Raw genomic sequence first — 13,225 nt, forward strand, 5'->3', positions numbered from 1 at the left:
CTCACCACTGGCCTGGGACACAGCCTACACAGTGACCTTGTGTTGGATTTCACACTGACTCTGGGACAGGAATAATAGGTGTGGCACACTTATACACCCACAACTGTGCAGCCCTCTTAATCCCCAGCACTATGACCAAACCCTATTGTACTCAGCAGATTATATCATTAGTAGGTGGCTCATTGCTTCAATCTGTTAGGCAGACTCACTGACTGTGCACGGTGTGCTTTGTAAAACAAGTTATACATTGTTGGTTTTCTTGCAGCTTTGGGCACTGAAGGATTGAAGCAGACTATATAGAAATGTAGAGAGAGAGACGGGGAAGAACAAGTGCGGCAGGGGTTTTATAAAATGTATCAATACAATCTCAAACTCCTTCACTGTCTCTCTCTGCATCTATCAAGACTTGAAGAGAAGGGAAAAAAACATCCACCCCAGAGATCACATTAGCTCTGACCCTATTTCTTTTGAAATGCTGACATGACACTTTGTGAATACTTTGGAGAAAGTAGCCAGAAAGTTAAATGGGGTGTGAACTAATATCATCAGGAAAACGCCATCACTAGTTTGGGTATTTTAGCTCGCTCTGAAATGCAATTTAGTGTCACAAATGGAACCGCACCAGTTTGACACGTTGAAATGGAGTTTCTCACGGGACCGACCTTCTTCTCCTCTGACATTGTTAAAGCACTATTTCACTTTGGTGGTGCGTTTTAACTTTCAGCATGTAGTTCAGGGGCAGTCAGCTGCTAATTTTAGCTCCGCTGGTCATCCACGGTCACATTCACCCTTAAACATCTTTTAACATTGCAAAATGACTCCCTCTAATGTATTATCTGTGATTCATGCTGTAGAAACACTGCTCTGCTTTTCCTTGTTTGTTGTGAGTATAATTGTGATCATTTTCTGTGACGCCAACTACAGGTTCAAGGTAATGAGGAGGACCTTCGCACAAACACAAAACAGATGGCTTCAGAGTTATTGCATATTCAGTGCAGTCTTTTGATCTTTAAGTCTTTTAATCGTTTCACCAGTGCAGTGTTGAATGAACAGACAATTAGTCTGAAGACAGCCATATGTTGTGAGCATATATATCCTGATAAGTCATTTGCATTTGATTTGTCACCTGACCAACATGCCCCCAAAACTTCATGAAGTGAGCGGCTTTTCAAAGTGAGAACTTTATACTTAAACTACAGATTACCAAAACAAGAATAATAGTCTACAGCCAAGCTACAGTACCGCCTCTGTGAGGTTGTACAGCTTAGTTTAGCGTGTTAGCATGCTAACATTTGCTAATTAGCACTAAACACAAAGTACAACTGAGGCTGAAGGGAATGTCATCAGTTTTGCAGGAGATTACTAAAGTTATTACTTGGAACATGAATGTGTGTACCAGATTTCATTGCGATTCATTTAATAGTTGTCGAGACAAAACCACAAATGTGAACCTCATGGTGGTGCTAGAGAAAAATTCAGGTGATCATCAAAGTCAGTAGGATGTATCCTCTGGGGACCTTGAATGCCTGTACAAAATTGTATGATAATCCAATAACTGTTGCGATAGTTCAGTCTGGACCTATTTCAGTGGCCGACCGACCAACATCACTATCCCTAGAAAATGATGGGTATACAGCACTGAGGTATATTCCTCAGACATTTTGTGCATTCTTCAGTATTTTTCACTGTTGTTTTCTTCTGTGTGTTCCAGATCCTGGCGATTATCTCCATCCTCTTCATTGTGTTGTCTACCATTGCCTTGTCTCTGAACACCCTTCCAGAGCTGCAGGACACAGATGAGTTTGGACAGTCCTCAGACAACCCACAACTGGCACATGTGGAAGCTGTGTGTATTGCCTGGTTTACCATGGAGTACCTGCTTCGCTTCCTCTCCTCCCCCAACAAGTGGAAGTTCTTTAAGGGTCCTCTGAATATTATTGACCTGCTGGCCATCCTGCCCTACTACGTCACCATATTCCTGACTGAATCCAACAAGAGTGTGCTGCAGTTTCAGAACGTCCGGCGAGTGGTTCAGATTTTCCGGATCATGCGTATCCTTCGTATTCTGAAGCTGGCTCGTCACTCCACAGGTCTTCAGTCTCTGGGCTTCACACTTAGGAGGAGCTATAATGAGCTGGGCTTGCTCATCCTTTTCTTGGCCATGGGCATCATGATCTTCTCCAGTCTAGTGTTCTTTGCAGAAAAGGATGAAGAGGACACCAAGTTCAAAAGCATCCCAGCTTCCTTCTGGTGGGCTACTATTACTATGACAACAGTAGGCTATGGGGATATCTACCCAAAAACTCTACTGGGAAAGATCGTTGGAGGTTTGTGCTGCATCGCCGGAGTACTGGTGATAGCCCTGCCCATCCCCATCATTGTGAATAACTTCTCTGAGTTCTACAAAGAGCAAAAGAGGCAGGAGAAAGCCATTAAAAGAAGGGAGGCTCTGGAGAGGGCTAAGAGAAATGGTAGCATTGTCTCTATGAACATTAAAGATGCATTTGGGCGCAGTGTAGAGCTCATGGATGTAATGGTGGAAAATGCTGATGAAAAGAAGGAGAAAATGCATGATAATCATGTGTCTCCTAGTCTGCTGAAAGGGACACCCAAACTCAAGTCTCAGATGAGCCCCAGCAGCCCCTCCAAGACCCTCGAATCAAGCTACCAAGAGCAGGCCAAGCCCTCTAGTAGCCCTCAGCATCTCAGTGCACAGAAACTGGAGGAGATGTACAACAAGATGGCCAAGACCCAGTCACAACCCAACCTCAACAGCAAGGAAAAAGCAATCAAGCAGGGAGTTGAATTTGAGATGGGAAACATCCCCACTGAAGCTATCTCAAGCACAGCAGAGGCTGTTACAGACATGAGGAGCATTTCCAGCCTTGACAGCTACATCAGCTGTGCCACTGACTTTCCTGAGAGCTCTCGCTTTTCCCACAGCCCTGTCAGCAACATGCCAGGGAGGGTCAGCACCAACCCCCGCCTGGAGCCCACCATGGAGAATGAGCATGAAGGATCCCAGGGCACCACTACACCCCTGACAGAAGGAGGCACCAATCCCAGCCCGTATTCTGACAGCCCCAGGGGTCTGCGCTCCAACAGGCCACTCAAAAGCCACTCGCTCAAGGTTAACTTCAGAGGTGGGGAGGATTCAGGGACAGGGGCCCTCTCAGACAGCTCGTCAGTCCAGAGTCCTGAGGTGTCCATATACACAACTGCCAGCAGCAGGACACCCAGCAAGAGCCCTGAGAATTTACTGCCTGGCATGTTCACGTTCCACGATGCATCCATCAATAAATTCATTGATGCCGACACAGATGAAGAGGAGCACTTGCACGATGGTTCGGGCATCAACCCATCCCAAAGACTCCTGGAAATAGCCAGCCCCAAGTCTGGCCATCACTCCAGCTTCCAGCAAGGGTCCAACCACATGGAGGGCCTGCAGAGGAAGCTAGGGAACAGCACACTGCCACTGGAAGGGCAGGAGAACCACGTGGCTCACGAACTGCAGCCACTTCAGGGAGAGAAGAGTCACTCTAACGCTTAAAGTTACAAAAAGTGGGAGACCACAGAGGAAACACACAGGAGTCAAGGAAGCACAAGGGGAAATAGGAAGCACAGTGAACTAAGCAAAACTGAACTTCCCAAAAATATGAAAGGCACTGAAAACATTTTGCAGGAACATTTGAAGAATTACAATAAAAAAAACACTTCTCCAATGAAAATACAATAGTTGTGCACAATGGGAAAGATGTTTTTCCTACCAAGGACTCCTGAATAAGTGAATTTACCAGAGGACTCTGATCTAAGAGGTTTTAAAAATGGCAAGGAGTGCCCGTCTGATAATTTTTACTATTTATACATTTGTTTTAGCCCAGATTATCACTATCTAATAATTACAGCCAAGTTGCGAGAGTACAGAATATCATTTTTTATAAGCAAAAACCTATTTTTCTGATATCCCTGGATACCACTTTAAAGCCACTATAGCAAAAGCTGTCCAATCAGTAGCAAACCACAGAGGGCATTGAAACACGGAGCTGCAAACTGGGAAACTCATTCAGCTGAGACAGTTCAAATAACTACGTTGTAGTGTGAAGGGGGAGCTTACATTTTTCTTTAAGTTATGGTTATACAGTGTATAATTATGGCATTACAGAGGCAACTGTGTGTTGGAAAAATGTATAGTTTGCTTCCTTTAACTTCCTTCCTCAAAACTGGCCTTAGTTTATGTTGTCACCCATGTTTTATGTTTGTGTTTGTATGAGTGAAATGAGAGACAGAGACAGACAGACAGCATATACATATAAAAGTGTGTGCAATGATTATCTTTCATGTACAGTATATTTATTGTTATGTAGCGTTCTTGGTCTCTTGTCTTAAGTGTGAACTTAAGGAGAATCAAGTGTTTCAGTCTGTTTCTGTTCAACAGGAGTTTAGTGTCTTGGTCGTCGATTTTTTTTACTGCACAGAAGACGTTTCGACAACACAGAGAGACACTGTGAGGCTGCATCCATCTATTTCCTTCTTGTTCCCATTGTGCCCGACTGCTGGCAAGAGAGAGCACCTTAACATGATAATTATTTTTATTATGAACACAGGAAAAAAACTCTTTATTCTTGTTTGTTTACTTATTTTGATTGTTCCTAAATGTTTCTGTGTGTCCCTCAGATTGGTGTAATCAGAGTTCATTTTGAATCTGGAGAAAATTCCAAAAAAAAGTCTTGTGTCATTTCAAAACTTGGTGTTGTCGGAGGAGTCATCATTCCTATTGTAGTTGATAATCTGAACTTCATAGAAAATGACTATAGCTGGAAAGACGACACTGAAAATCACAGAGATTTTCTATGTTGAACATCCAGTTTTGTAGGAGTGTGAACATGTATAACTACAAAAGTAGAATATTACAACAACAACAAAAAACACATGTATTGTACAAGATAAATAATCAAAATGATTTATATTTTTAAGATATTTTCTGAAAGAATGGACTCTTAGACAAATATATTGTGCTAATCTCATAGCTTTAAATTTCGATATACGTACTGCATTATTTTGATGGAGTTGTATTTATTAGACGATATGCTGTCGTAGATACATTTGTATTGTTTGCTACTGTCTCCCTGTAAATGTCTGTCCCTTCTCTCCTTTGTGCAATGTGAAGAACCAAAGAATTGTTCTTTCTGATAACTTATACAGATATATTTACTGTTTTATCTCAAAATGTTAGACATGTAAACATTCCTTTTCTGAGCAGTAGAATCTGACATATTTCAGGGAGCCATACTTGCTCATTCGGTACGAACATGTGAGCTGGACAAACGAAAGCTGTGGACATGGGAAAGAAAAGAAAGAGACAACACAGCACTTTATTTTGCATCTGTTTCTAGAGCTAATTTGATTATTTACACACTGTGGATCTTCGCAAGTGGTTCCGCCTCCAGAAATCCAAAACATTACGCTCATATGAGTTCACATGACATCTCCAACATAAAGCCACCTCGCGGCTACGCACGGCTCCTTGTGTGTGTCACTTGAGTTCAACCACATATCCTCCATCCTGCTTTCCTGTCTGCACCTGGCTCCGTACTTGTGACCAACCTGGGTGTTGATCACCTGGTGCTCTCATGCTCTTTGTTACATTAATAATACAAAGCATGGTTTACATTATTAACTTTACAACATATCATGCATGCATGCTTCAAAGCAACTGGGTTTTTTTTAGTAGTGAATCTTTACGCTTAAAAGAATAGAAGTATTTACTCTGTATGGCTGTTTGCAATTGTTAGACATAATATGAGTTAGATATTTCCGTGCCTTTGCTTTTAAGAAACACCTGCCCCGCACGCTGAATCTGTCACTGTGCCCCGTCTACTGGAGCCCGAATGACAATTAAACAAACTGTACAGCAAATAAACACACAGAGAACTGGGTCGTCATGCTGCCAGACTGATGTATTAGAGATCCACATCCCTCCCTCTCGTGTCTCCTCTGTGCACTTACACTTAAATGCATCGAACATTTACATGAAAAAGGCCCAATCCACAAAAAAAAACAGATGCAGACTCAGAGTGAACGACCACTGTTTCCATGGTGATGGTTGAGATGACTGAATGGCTCACATTTTGATGCACGCAAGCAGCCTAATTTGTAGAGATGGAGTCCTTAAAGACTCAAGTAACGTGTTGTAAATATACACAACATTTACACTCATCTCTATTTCCCTCCTCACCTGTGGCGTCAGTCTGGTGAAGCCGGAGGACATGATGTAAACAGTGTGGGTCTTTCGATCAGACTGCCACATCATCCCTTTATTTTCATAGAAACATGCACACGTCTCTGCAAGACAGAGCATGACCACAGCAACGTGCACCTGAAAGTGAGGTGCCGTTGGCACAGTGTTGGATGCTACCTGCTCCTCGTGGAGGGAGCGAGCGTGAACTGTGAATGGAATAGGAACAAGCAGAGTGTGACAGAGACGAGCTGTGCAGAAGAGCCGTCAGCCTGATTACAACTGACATCCCTTAACGGTGGTTGTAGCGCTCTGCTCCCTCAACTCATGTCCAACTTCAGCCCAAATAACTCTTTAACACAGACGAGATGATCATTCAAAACACTGTGAGCTCTCTCAGCTCTTTTTAGCAGGTAAATCATATTCTGTCATTCAGGAAGTTACGCAGCCAGATTACGCACACGTGTGGGTGTGTGTGTGTGTGTGTGTGTGTGTGTGTGTGTGTGTGTGTTTTCCATAACAAGGACTGGCCTTGAGTCTTTTGTGCAGAATGACGGTGCAAAGATGGCAGTTGTGTTGAAGCATCCTTTTGAGGATGTGTTCATTTCTGTGATTCTATAAATATCATCCTGGGCATGCAGAGGGAGCGTCCGGGCCAGCAAGAAAGGCTCGGTTACACAAACGTCTTTGGTCAGATGGTGTCTTTGAAGGAACAAACTTTGTAACAGAAGAGTCTGGCAAAAGGGGAAACTATACAAACAGTCACTGGTGTGTGGGATTTATTGCAGCCCGGCCCTTAACGCTGCATGGTAATGGGATAAAAATGTCAAACTGACAAATGATCATATGACTTTCACTACTCAAGGCATCAGAAAGAGAAGGAAAGACTGGATAGATAAAAAAGGGAGGGTGTCTTACACAGCGAAGAGTGAAGATTCATTAATATTCATCACAACAGTCAGACACGCAGTAAACACTGACACATTTTTGGAATTGAGCCTCTCATCATAGTGGACCTCCAAACAAGCCATACTCTGATTAAATGGTTACAACTCTTTCCTCTCTTGGATGAATGTTAACAATGTCCTTTTTTTCATTTTTCAACTTTTTTGCAGTCTTGTGACCCTGCAAATAAAAATGTCCACATATAAAAGTACATATTGGTTCAAAACACAATTTCCAAAAGCACAAGGTATAATGTCAATAAGCATCAATGTCTTTAAGCACAATATGCCACTCTAGAGGTTCAAGCTAAATGCAGACACATAATTTAATTTTCAGAATCTTCCCCCTTTCTTCAGGGAATGAATCACCTCCGTTCAGCTCACACAGGTCTGTCTGCTGCCCTTACTGTGTCCGGGGACGTGTTTGTTTTGTAAAGTTTCATACTTTGTACCAGTCGACTTTGTAGAATACTATCTTTGTGGTTTCCTGTTGTTCAACGCATGTAGCGCTATTAAACTTTGAAACACAGAACTTGTAAATATCATCTATATCAGAAGCTATAGGAAAATGTCTACGATGAGCAATTTTGAAGCAATTTTCTCCTTTTACTGATTGATGCTTAATAAAAGACAATAATCCAGCATTTGGTGCTACGAGCCTCCCTTTATTAACCGAAATGTGTACTACTGAGTACATACAACAGGGGTGTGATGCGTGAGAGCAAACAGTGAGATTGTGCAATAACTGAGCTTGTGGTGTCTGGGCGACAACTGCAGATCTTATACAACAGCACCCTCCAGTGTTCTGCGGTCCATAAACAATACATTAAAGTACTCACTCCACACAGCGAGTGACTTTCATGTTAATGCATGTAGTTTAAAATGTTTGTTTTTACTAAGTAAAATAGAAAACATAGTAAAACAAGATGATCACTTTCTAGATTTCATTAAAAGTTGACAAATGTAGTTCATACACTGCAAACACTGCAACTGAGTGATGTTTCCACAGGGTAATCAGGAAAATGAGGAATAGTTTGATTTTATTATTAAATTACAATATATACAATGATAAAAATTAGTCTGTCGATTATTTTTCAGGTAAATTGATTGTTTCGTCTATGAAATGTTAAAAAATACTGAAAAATGTCCAATTACAACGTCGCACAGCCCGAGGTGACAACAGATATGAAAACAGAGAGAAGCAGCTAACCAGCTAATGTTTGGCACTTTTCCTTGATACATTACTTAAATGATTAATTAATTAATAATTTTAGCACTTTCTCATTTCACTATTTTCCATTCTTTTGGTTCAAATTGAGATTATGATAAAATGTACAGTTGTTATGCTGTGTCTTACTATAAATAAATTAAAATAACTAATCTTATTAGATGGGGAGGGTTACCTGAAAAGGTTTATAATCAGCTGATTCAGTCATTATCAGTGAAATTCTCCTCTTGAGCTTCAGATTCCCATTTGTTATGTTGCGTTGTGTCATGCTGCATCATGGCTTAAGTTTTGAAGAGGATTACGTCACAGTCAATGCCAATCACAACTTTAGGCTTTTCACAAGACACAAACGGTTTAAGTTACACAAGGAACAATCTCTCTGCAGCAACAACTTAATCAAAACCATTAAAGCCTGATTCACAAATACAGTAAAACGTTTTAATAGCTACAATCAAATTAGATGCAAACTTTAACCTACAGAAAAAAAAGAATATGTATCCAAAAATGTGAGTTTATGAAGAATGCTACATATTAAGGATTTGTGCACATGTGCTAAGTAGTTTATCACCTTAACATTTTACTCAGAGTTGGATAATCCACCTCACATCATGGATCAGGAATAACTTTCTTTAACAGATGAAAGGAATGTCTACGTAAGAGGTGACCAATCGTGGATAAAACACTAAAAATATCATACTCGTGTAAAAGTAGTTTACTGTTGTCAATTGTTTCTGGGGTAAAGATCTTACATAAAAGTCAAACACAGCTCAAAGTAAGTAGTTATTTATGACTGCAACTCTAAAAGCACAAGAAAACTCATAAAAACGTGGAAGAAAGGGGAATGCATTTGGTTTGCAGACTTTAGCTATAAAAGCCTTTATTTAAATATGACTGACACCAGCTATCACAGTAACAACAATCACTACAGCTATTGTCTGTTACATCCCCCTTTAAGTGACACTTAACACTGGAAATAACTATTGAACTGAGTCCTCTGTTGTTTCTCCTCACTTTGTTTTGGCCTTTAAACACTCAAGACGACTCTGAAAAGTCTGCAGAGACACAATAATTAGAGGCTGGTCTTGTGTGACTCTGTCTCAGAATATTTTGATGAAAGAGGAAGAAAATCCTGAGACAAAAAACTAGAGGCGCCGCATACTTTACTACACTGCTCAAAGCCATAGTGCTTTAACTTTTAAAGGATAGGTTCACATTTTTTCAATTCTTTTTTTCAAAATATTTCGTCCATCGTAAAACTACTAGTACTGTGCTGTAATCATTTCCCATCTCCGTACTGGTTGTGAAGTCCTCGTTCAGTAGTCCGAGTTAAGACAACTCATGTATGTATTTTCTAGTTACAGTGATGAACATTCAAAGTGTGTGCACCTGATATTAAGGTCCTTGTGTATGAAGCTGAAGCATTAAAACATATGACTGTCCAGAAATAAGTGGTGGGTTTGTGGGAGGAAGGCAGCTGCAAAATGTTTGTGTTATTTATCTGAAAGCACTCACCAATAACAAGCTACTGGTTGAGTAAGAATGTGTTAAGTTATAACGTGGCCTGCTTGTTGATATGAAATATAGTGTTATGTGCTGGCTTTGGCTCTGGACCTGGGTGTTATCTTAATCCCTGCTTCAGTCTCACTCAGCCACTGTTTGAGTTATGAATGTGCACGGGTTAGTCAGTCAGCTCCTCGGTCATCAGACAAAAAGCCCTTCTATTGGTGGCCACCATCCTAATCCGGCACACACACGTTATATAAAATGTCCATCCAATCCCGCGTCACACAGACAAACGACTGACAGGCTACTCCAGAGCTTGGCGGTCTGCTTGTGTGGCTCTTTCACTTCTCCTGGGGGGTTGCACTGGAGCATCATGATTTTTATAGTGGACCTGCTGCTGATGCTCATCGACCTGACCTACTCCATCCTGTCCGCCGTCATCCAGACCTTCCTCCGGCCGAGGCTGAAGAGCATCGATGGGGAGCTCTGCCTGATAACGGGGGCCGGGGGCGCGCTGGGTCGGCTGTTCGCCCTGGAGTTTGCCAAAGAGGGGGCGAGTCTGGTGCTGTGGGACTGCAACGCGGCGGCCAACGAGCAGACCGCCAAGCTGGCGCGCGAGCTGGGAGTTCAGGCGCACACGTTCACGGTGGATCTGTCCAAGCGCGAGAGCATCTACGAGACGGCGGACAGGGTGAGGGCGGAGGTCGGGGAAGTCTCCATACTGGTCAACAACGCGGGCGTGGTGGCCGGGCGCAGGCTGCTGGACTGTCCCGACGAGCTTTTGGAGAGGACTCTGCTGGTGAACTGCCACGCGCTGTTTTGGGTGAGACTTAGACGCGCGCACCTTTTTTACGCACAAACAGTTGAAACCATTAAAAAAAAAGAAAGAAACTCCACCTTTGCTAGAGACAGAGCTAACACCATCTACCAGCCTGGCACGAATTACATAACATCTATTCAGCGTGGTCCTCCCCGCTGGCTCAGGGTCAGTGTTTGTGCACTGATGTGTGAGGGGATCAGAGCTCCACAGTGTGTCCCTGTGACAGTTCAACGTGTCCCAGTTAACATGAGGTTAACCTCATCCACTCAACCCCATGATAAATAAAAGGAGCCCACGCGAGCCCACCAGTTAAGACAGCATGTGATTCTGCCCCTGATCCTCTTAAAGCCTCAGTCTCATACAATAAAAGAGAAAGCTCATTAGCAGCAGACATCAAGGATACCAGCAGCACACATACAGGCGGTTTTGTTACAAAAAACTACCCAGTAATATATACAAGTACAGCTGAAACGATTAGTCGATTAACCCATTAGTTGAGTGACAGAAAGTTAATTGACAACTATTTTGATCAATAAGCAAAAAAAGCCAAACATTTCATGAGGATTTGCTGCGTTTCCCTTTAATTAGGCCTATGTTAATACATGTAATTTATTTGTAATAATTTTAAAGTTTGGACAAAACAAGTGTTGTGAAGGTGTCACTTTGGGCAGTTGTGTGACGGCCAGTTTTACAACTCAATCAATTGATGAATCGAGAAAATAATCAGCAGATTAATCCATTATGAAAATAATCATTAGTTGCAGTCCTTCACTTTAATGAGCTCCACCTCAAACAACTACAACAGTAAAATCCTGCTTTTATATTAATGCATGCCTAATGATAATTTAATGATACAATATATAATAGTATATCGGTAACAGGGGCCTTTTAAGACATTAAGTACAATTTCCTGATATACATACTTCTACTTAAGTGACCTTTTGAATGCAGGTCTTTTAGTTGTTAAGAGTATTTTTACAGTGTGGTATTAGTACTTTTACTTAAGTAAAGGATCTGAATACTTCCTGCACCACTGCTGGCCTCTGATTAAGCCCTAGCTGTCCCCACTTATTGTACTGTATTCCTGGAATACTACACAGCCCCGGCTTTTAAATTTAGGAATATGCATCATGAGCACAGTAACAGCTTCAATAATGAAAGGCCTTAAAACAATATTTTGACTCAAGTTTAAGCAAACTAATTGACAGTGAGGTGAACCTGGGGCCAAAATATTATTAATATATAGTTTATAAAGTAGCTGGTAAACCCAGATATGTTGGAACACAGTATTTCTACATAATTGGTTTGCAGAGCACTGGGTAAACGTTTGGGTATGTCCTCACCTGCTTCTCATGCCATTCAATATTTCAGATAGACTGGTTAAATAAATTACACCACCTCTCTGGTCTCTGGTGGGTGAATCAGGTCCCTATTTCTATTAAATTGTACTAATATTATCTTTCTAAACCCACCCAACAGATGACAAAGGCCTTCCTGCCTCAGATGAAAGCAAAGAACCACGGTCACATCGTAACCATTGCCAGTGCTCTGGGACTATTCAGCACTGCATGTGTAGAGGTAAGACGCACGGTTAATGACTTCCTCGACCACAAACTGAACAGACAAATCAGAGAACAAACCGTTTAAATGCTGATATTTACGTTCTTCTTCCAGGATTACTGTGCCAGTAAATTTGGAGCTGTTGGTTTCCACGAGTCACTGACACATGAGTTGCTAGCAGAGGACCACGATGGCATCAAAACCACTTTAGTCTGCCCTTATATTGTGGATACAGGGATGTTTGCAGGCTGTGAAATCAGGTGAGATGCCTCCATAATAACCATCATTTCAACTTTCTTGGTCATTAGATACTACACAAATAGATGCCATATTCTCCACTTCTTCTGTTTGATATCTACCAGGAAGGAGCTCCGGAGTCTAATTCCACCTCTGGATCCCCTCTACACTGTACAGCAGTCCATGAAAGCCATTTTAGCCGAACAGCAAATGATCTGCATTCCTCGCCTTATGTACATCCCCTTCCTCACACGAGCGTGAGTATTGATCGGTTTATTCTGTAACATGCGGCTGTAACAGCCACATTTCCCCCACAGCAGATAAATAAGGTTTTATCTTATTAAACAAGCATGTACAGTATAAACTGCGGCACCTACAGAGAGAATGCTTAGGCTGTTATTGATGAGAAAAGATATTTACGTCAACATATTGGACCAAGACAATAATCTAATGTGGCATTTCTTTTGTTTCCATCCCTTCTATTCTCTAGATTGCTGCCTTGGGATGCTAATGTGGCAACATATCGCTTCATGGGAGGTGACAAATGCATGTTACCCTTCATCAAGAATGTCGAACTGAAGACCTCCAACGGCCACATCAAATCCTCCTAAAACCCTCTGTCAGATTATGGGAACAATGTAGACACCAAAGCCTCATACTGTATATTCTTAATACATTAATTTGTCATCAGAAGGGAG

At 41.7% G+C, this 13,225-nt stretch overlaps 1 protein-coding gene and 1 pseudogene across 1 annotated transcript in view; both read left to right on the forward strand.

The window, feature by feature from the left end:
* Positions 1 to 3,550, forward strand: part of LOC139282306 (potassium voltage-gated channel subfamily B member 1-like) — a 32,421-nt gene extending 28,871 nt beyond the window's left edge. The window contains exon 3 of the mRNA XM_070901925.1: positions 1,712 to 3,550. Coding sequence (XP_070758026.1) covers positions 1,712 to 3,550 — 1,839 coding nt within the window. The remainder of the gene's footprint in view (positions 1 to 1,711) is intronic.
* Positions 3,551 to 10,070: 6,520 nt separating this feature from the next.
* Positions 10,071 to 13,138, forward strand: LOC139282775 (retinol dehydrogenase 10-B-like; annotated as a pseudogene).
* The last annotated feature ends 87 nt before the right edge of the window (positions 13,139 to 13,225 follow it).

This window comes from Enoplosus armatus, chromosome 3 (assembly GCF_043641665.1).
Source record: "Enoplosus armatus isolate fEnoArm2 chromosome 3, fEnoArm2.hap1, whole genome shotgun sequence".
Lineage (NCBI taxonomy): Eukaryota > Metazoa > Chordata > Actinopteri > Centrarchiformes > Enoplosidae > Enoplosus > Enoplosus armatus.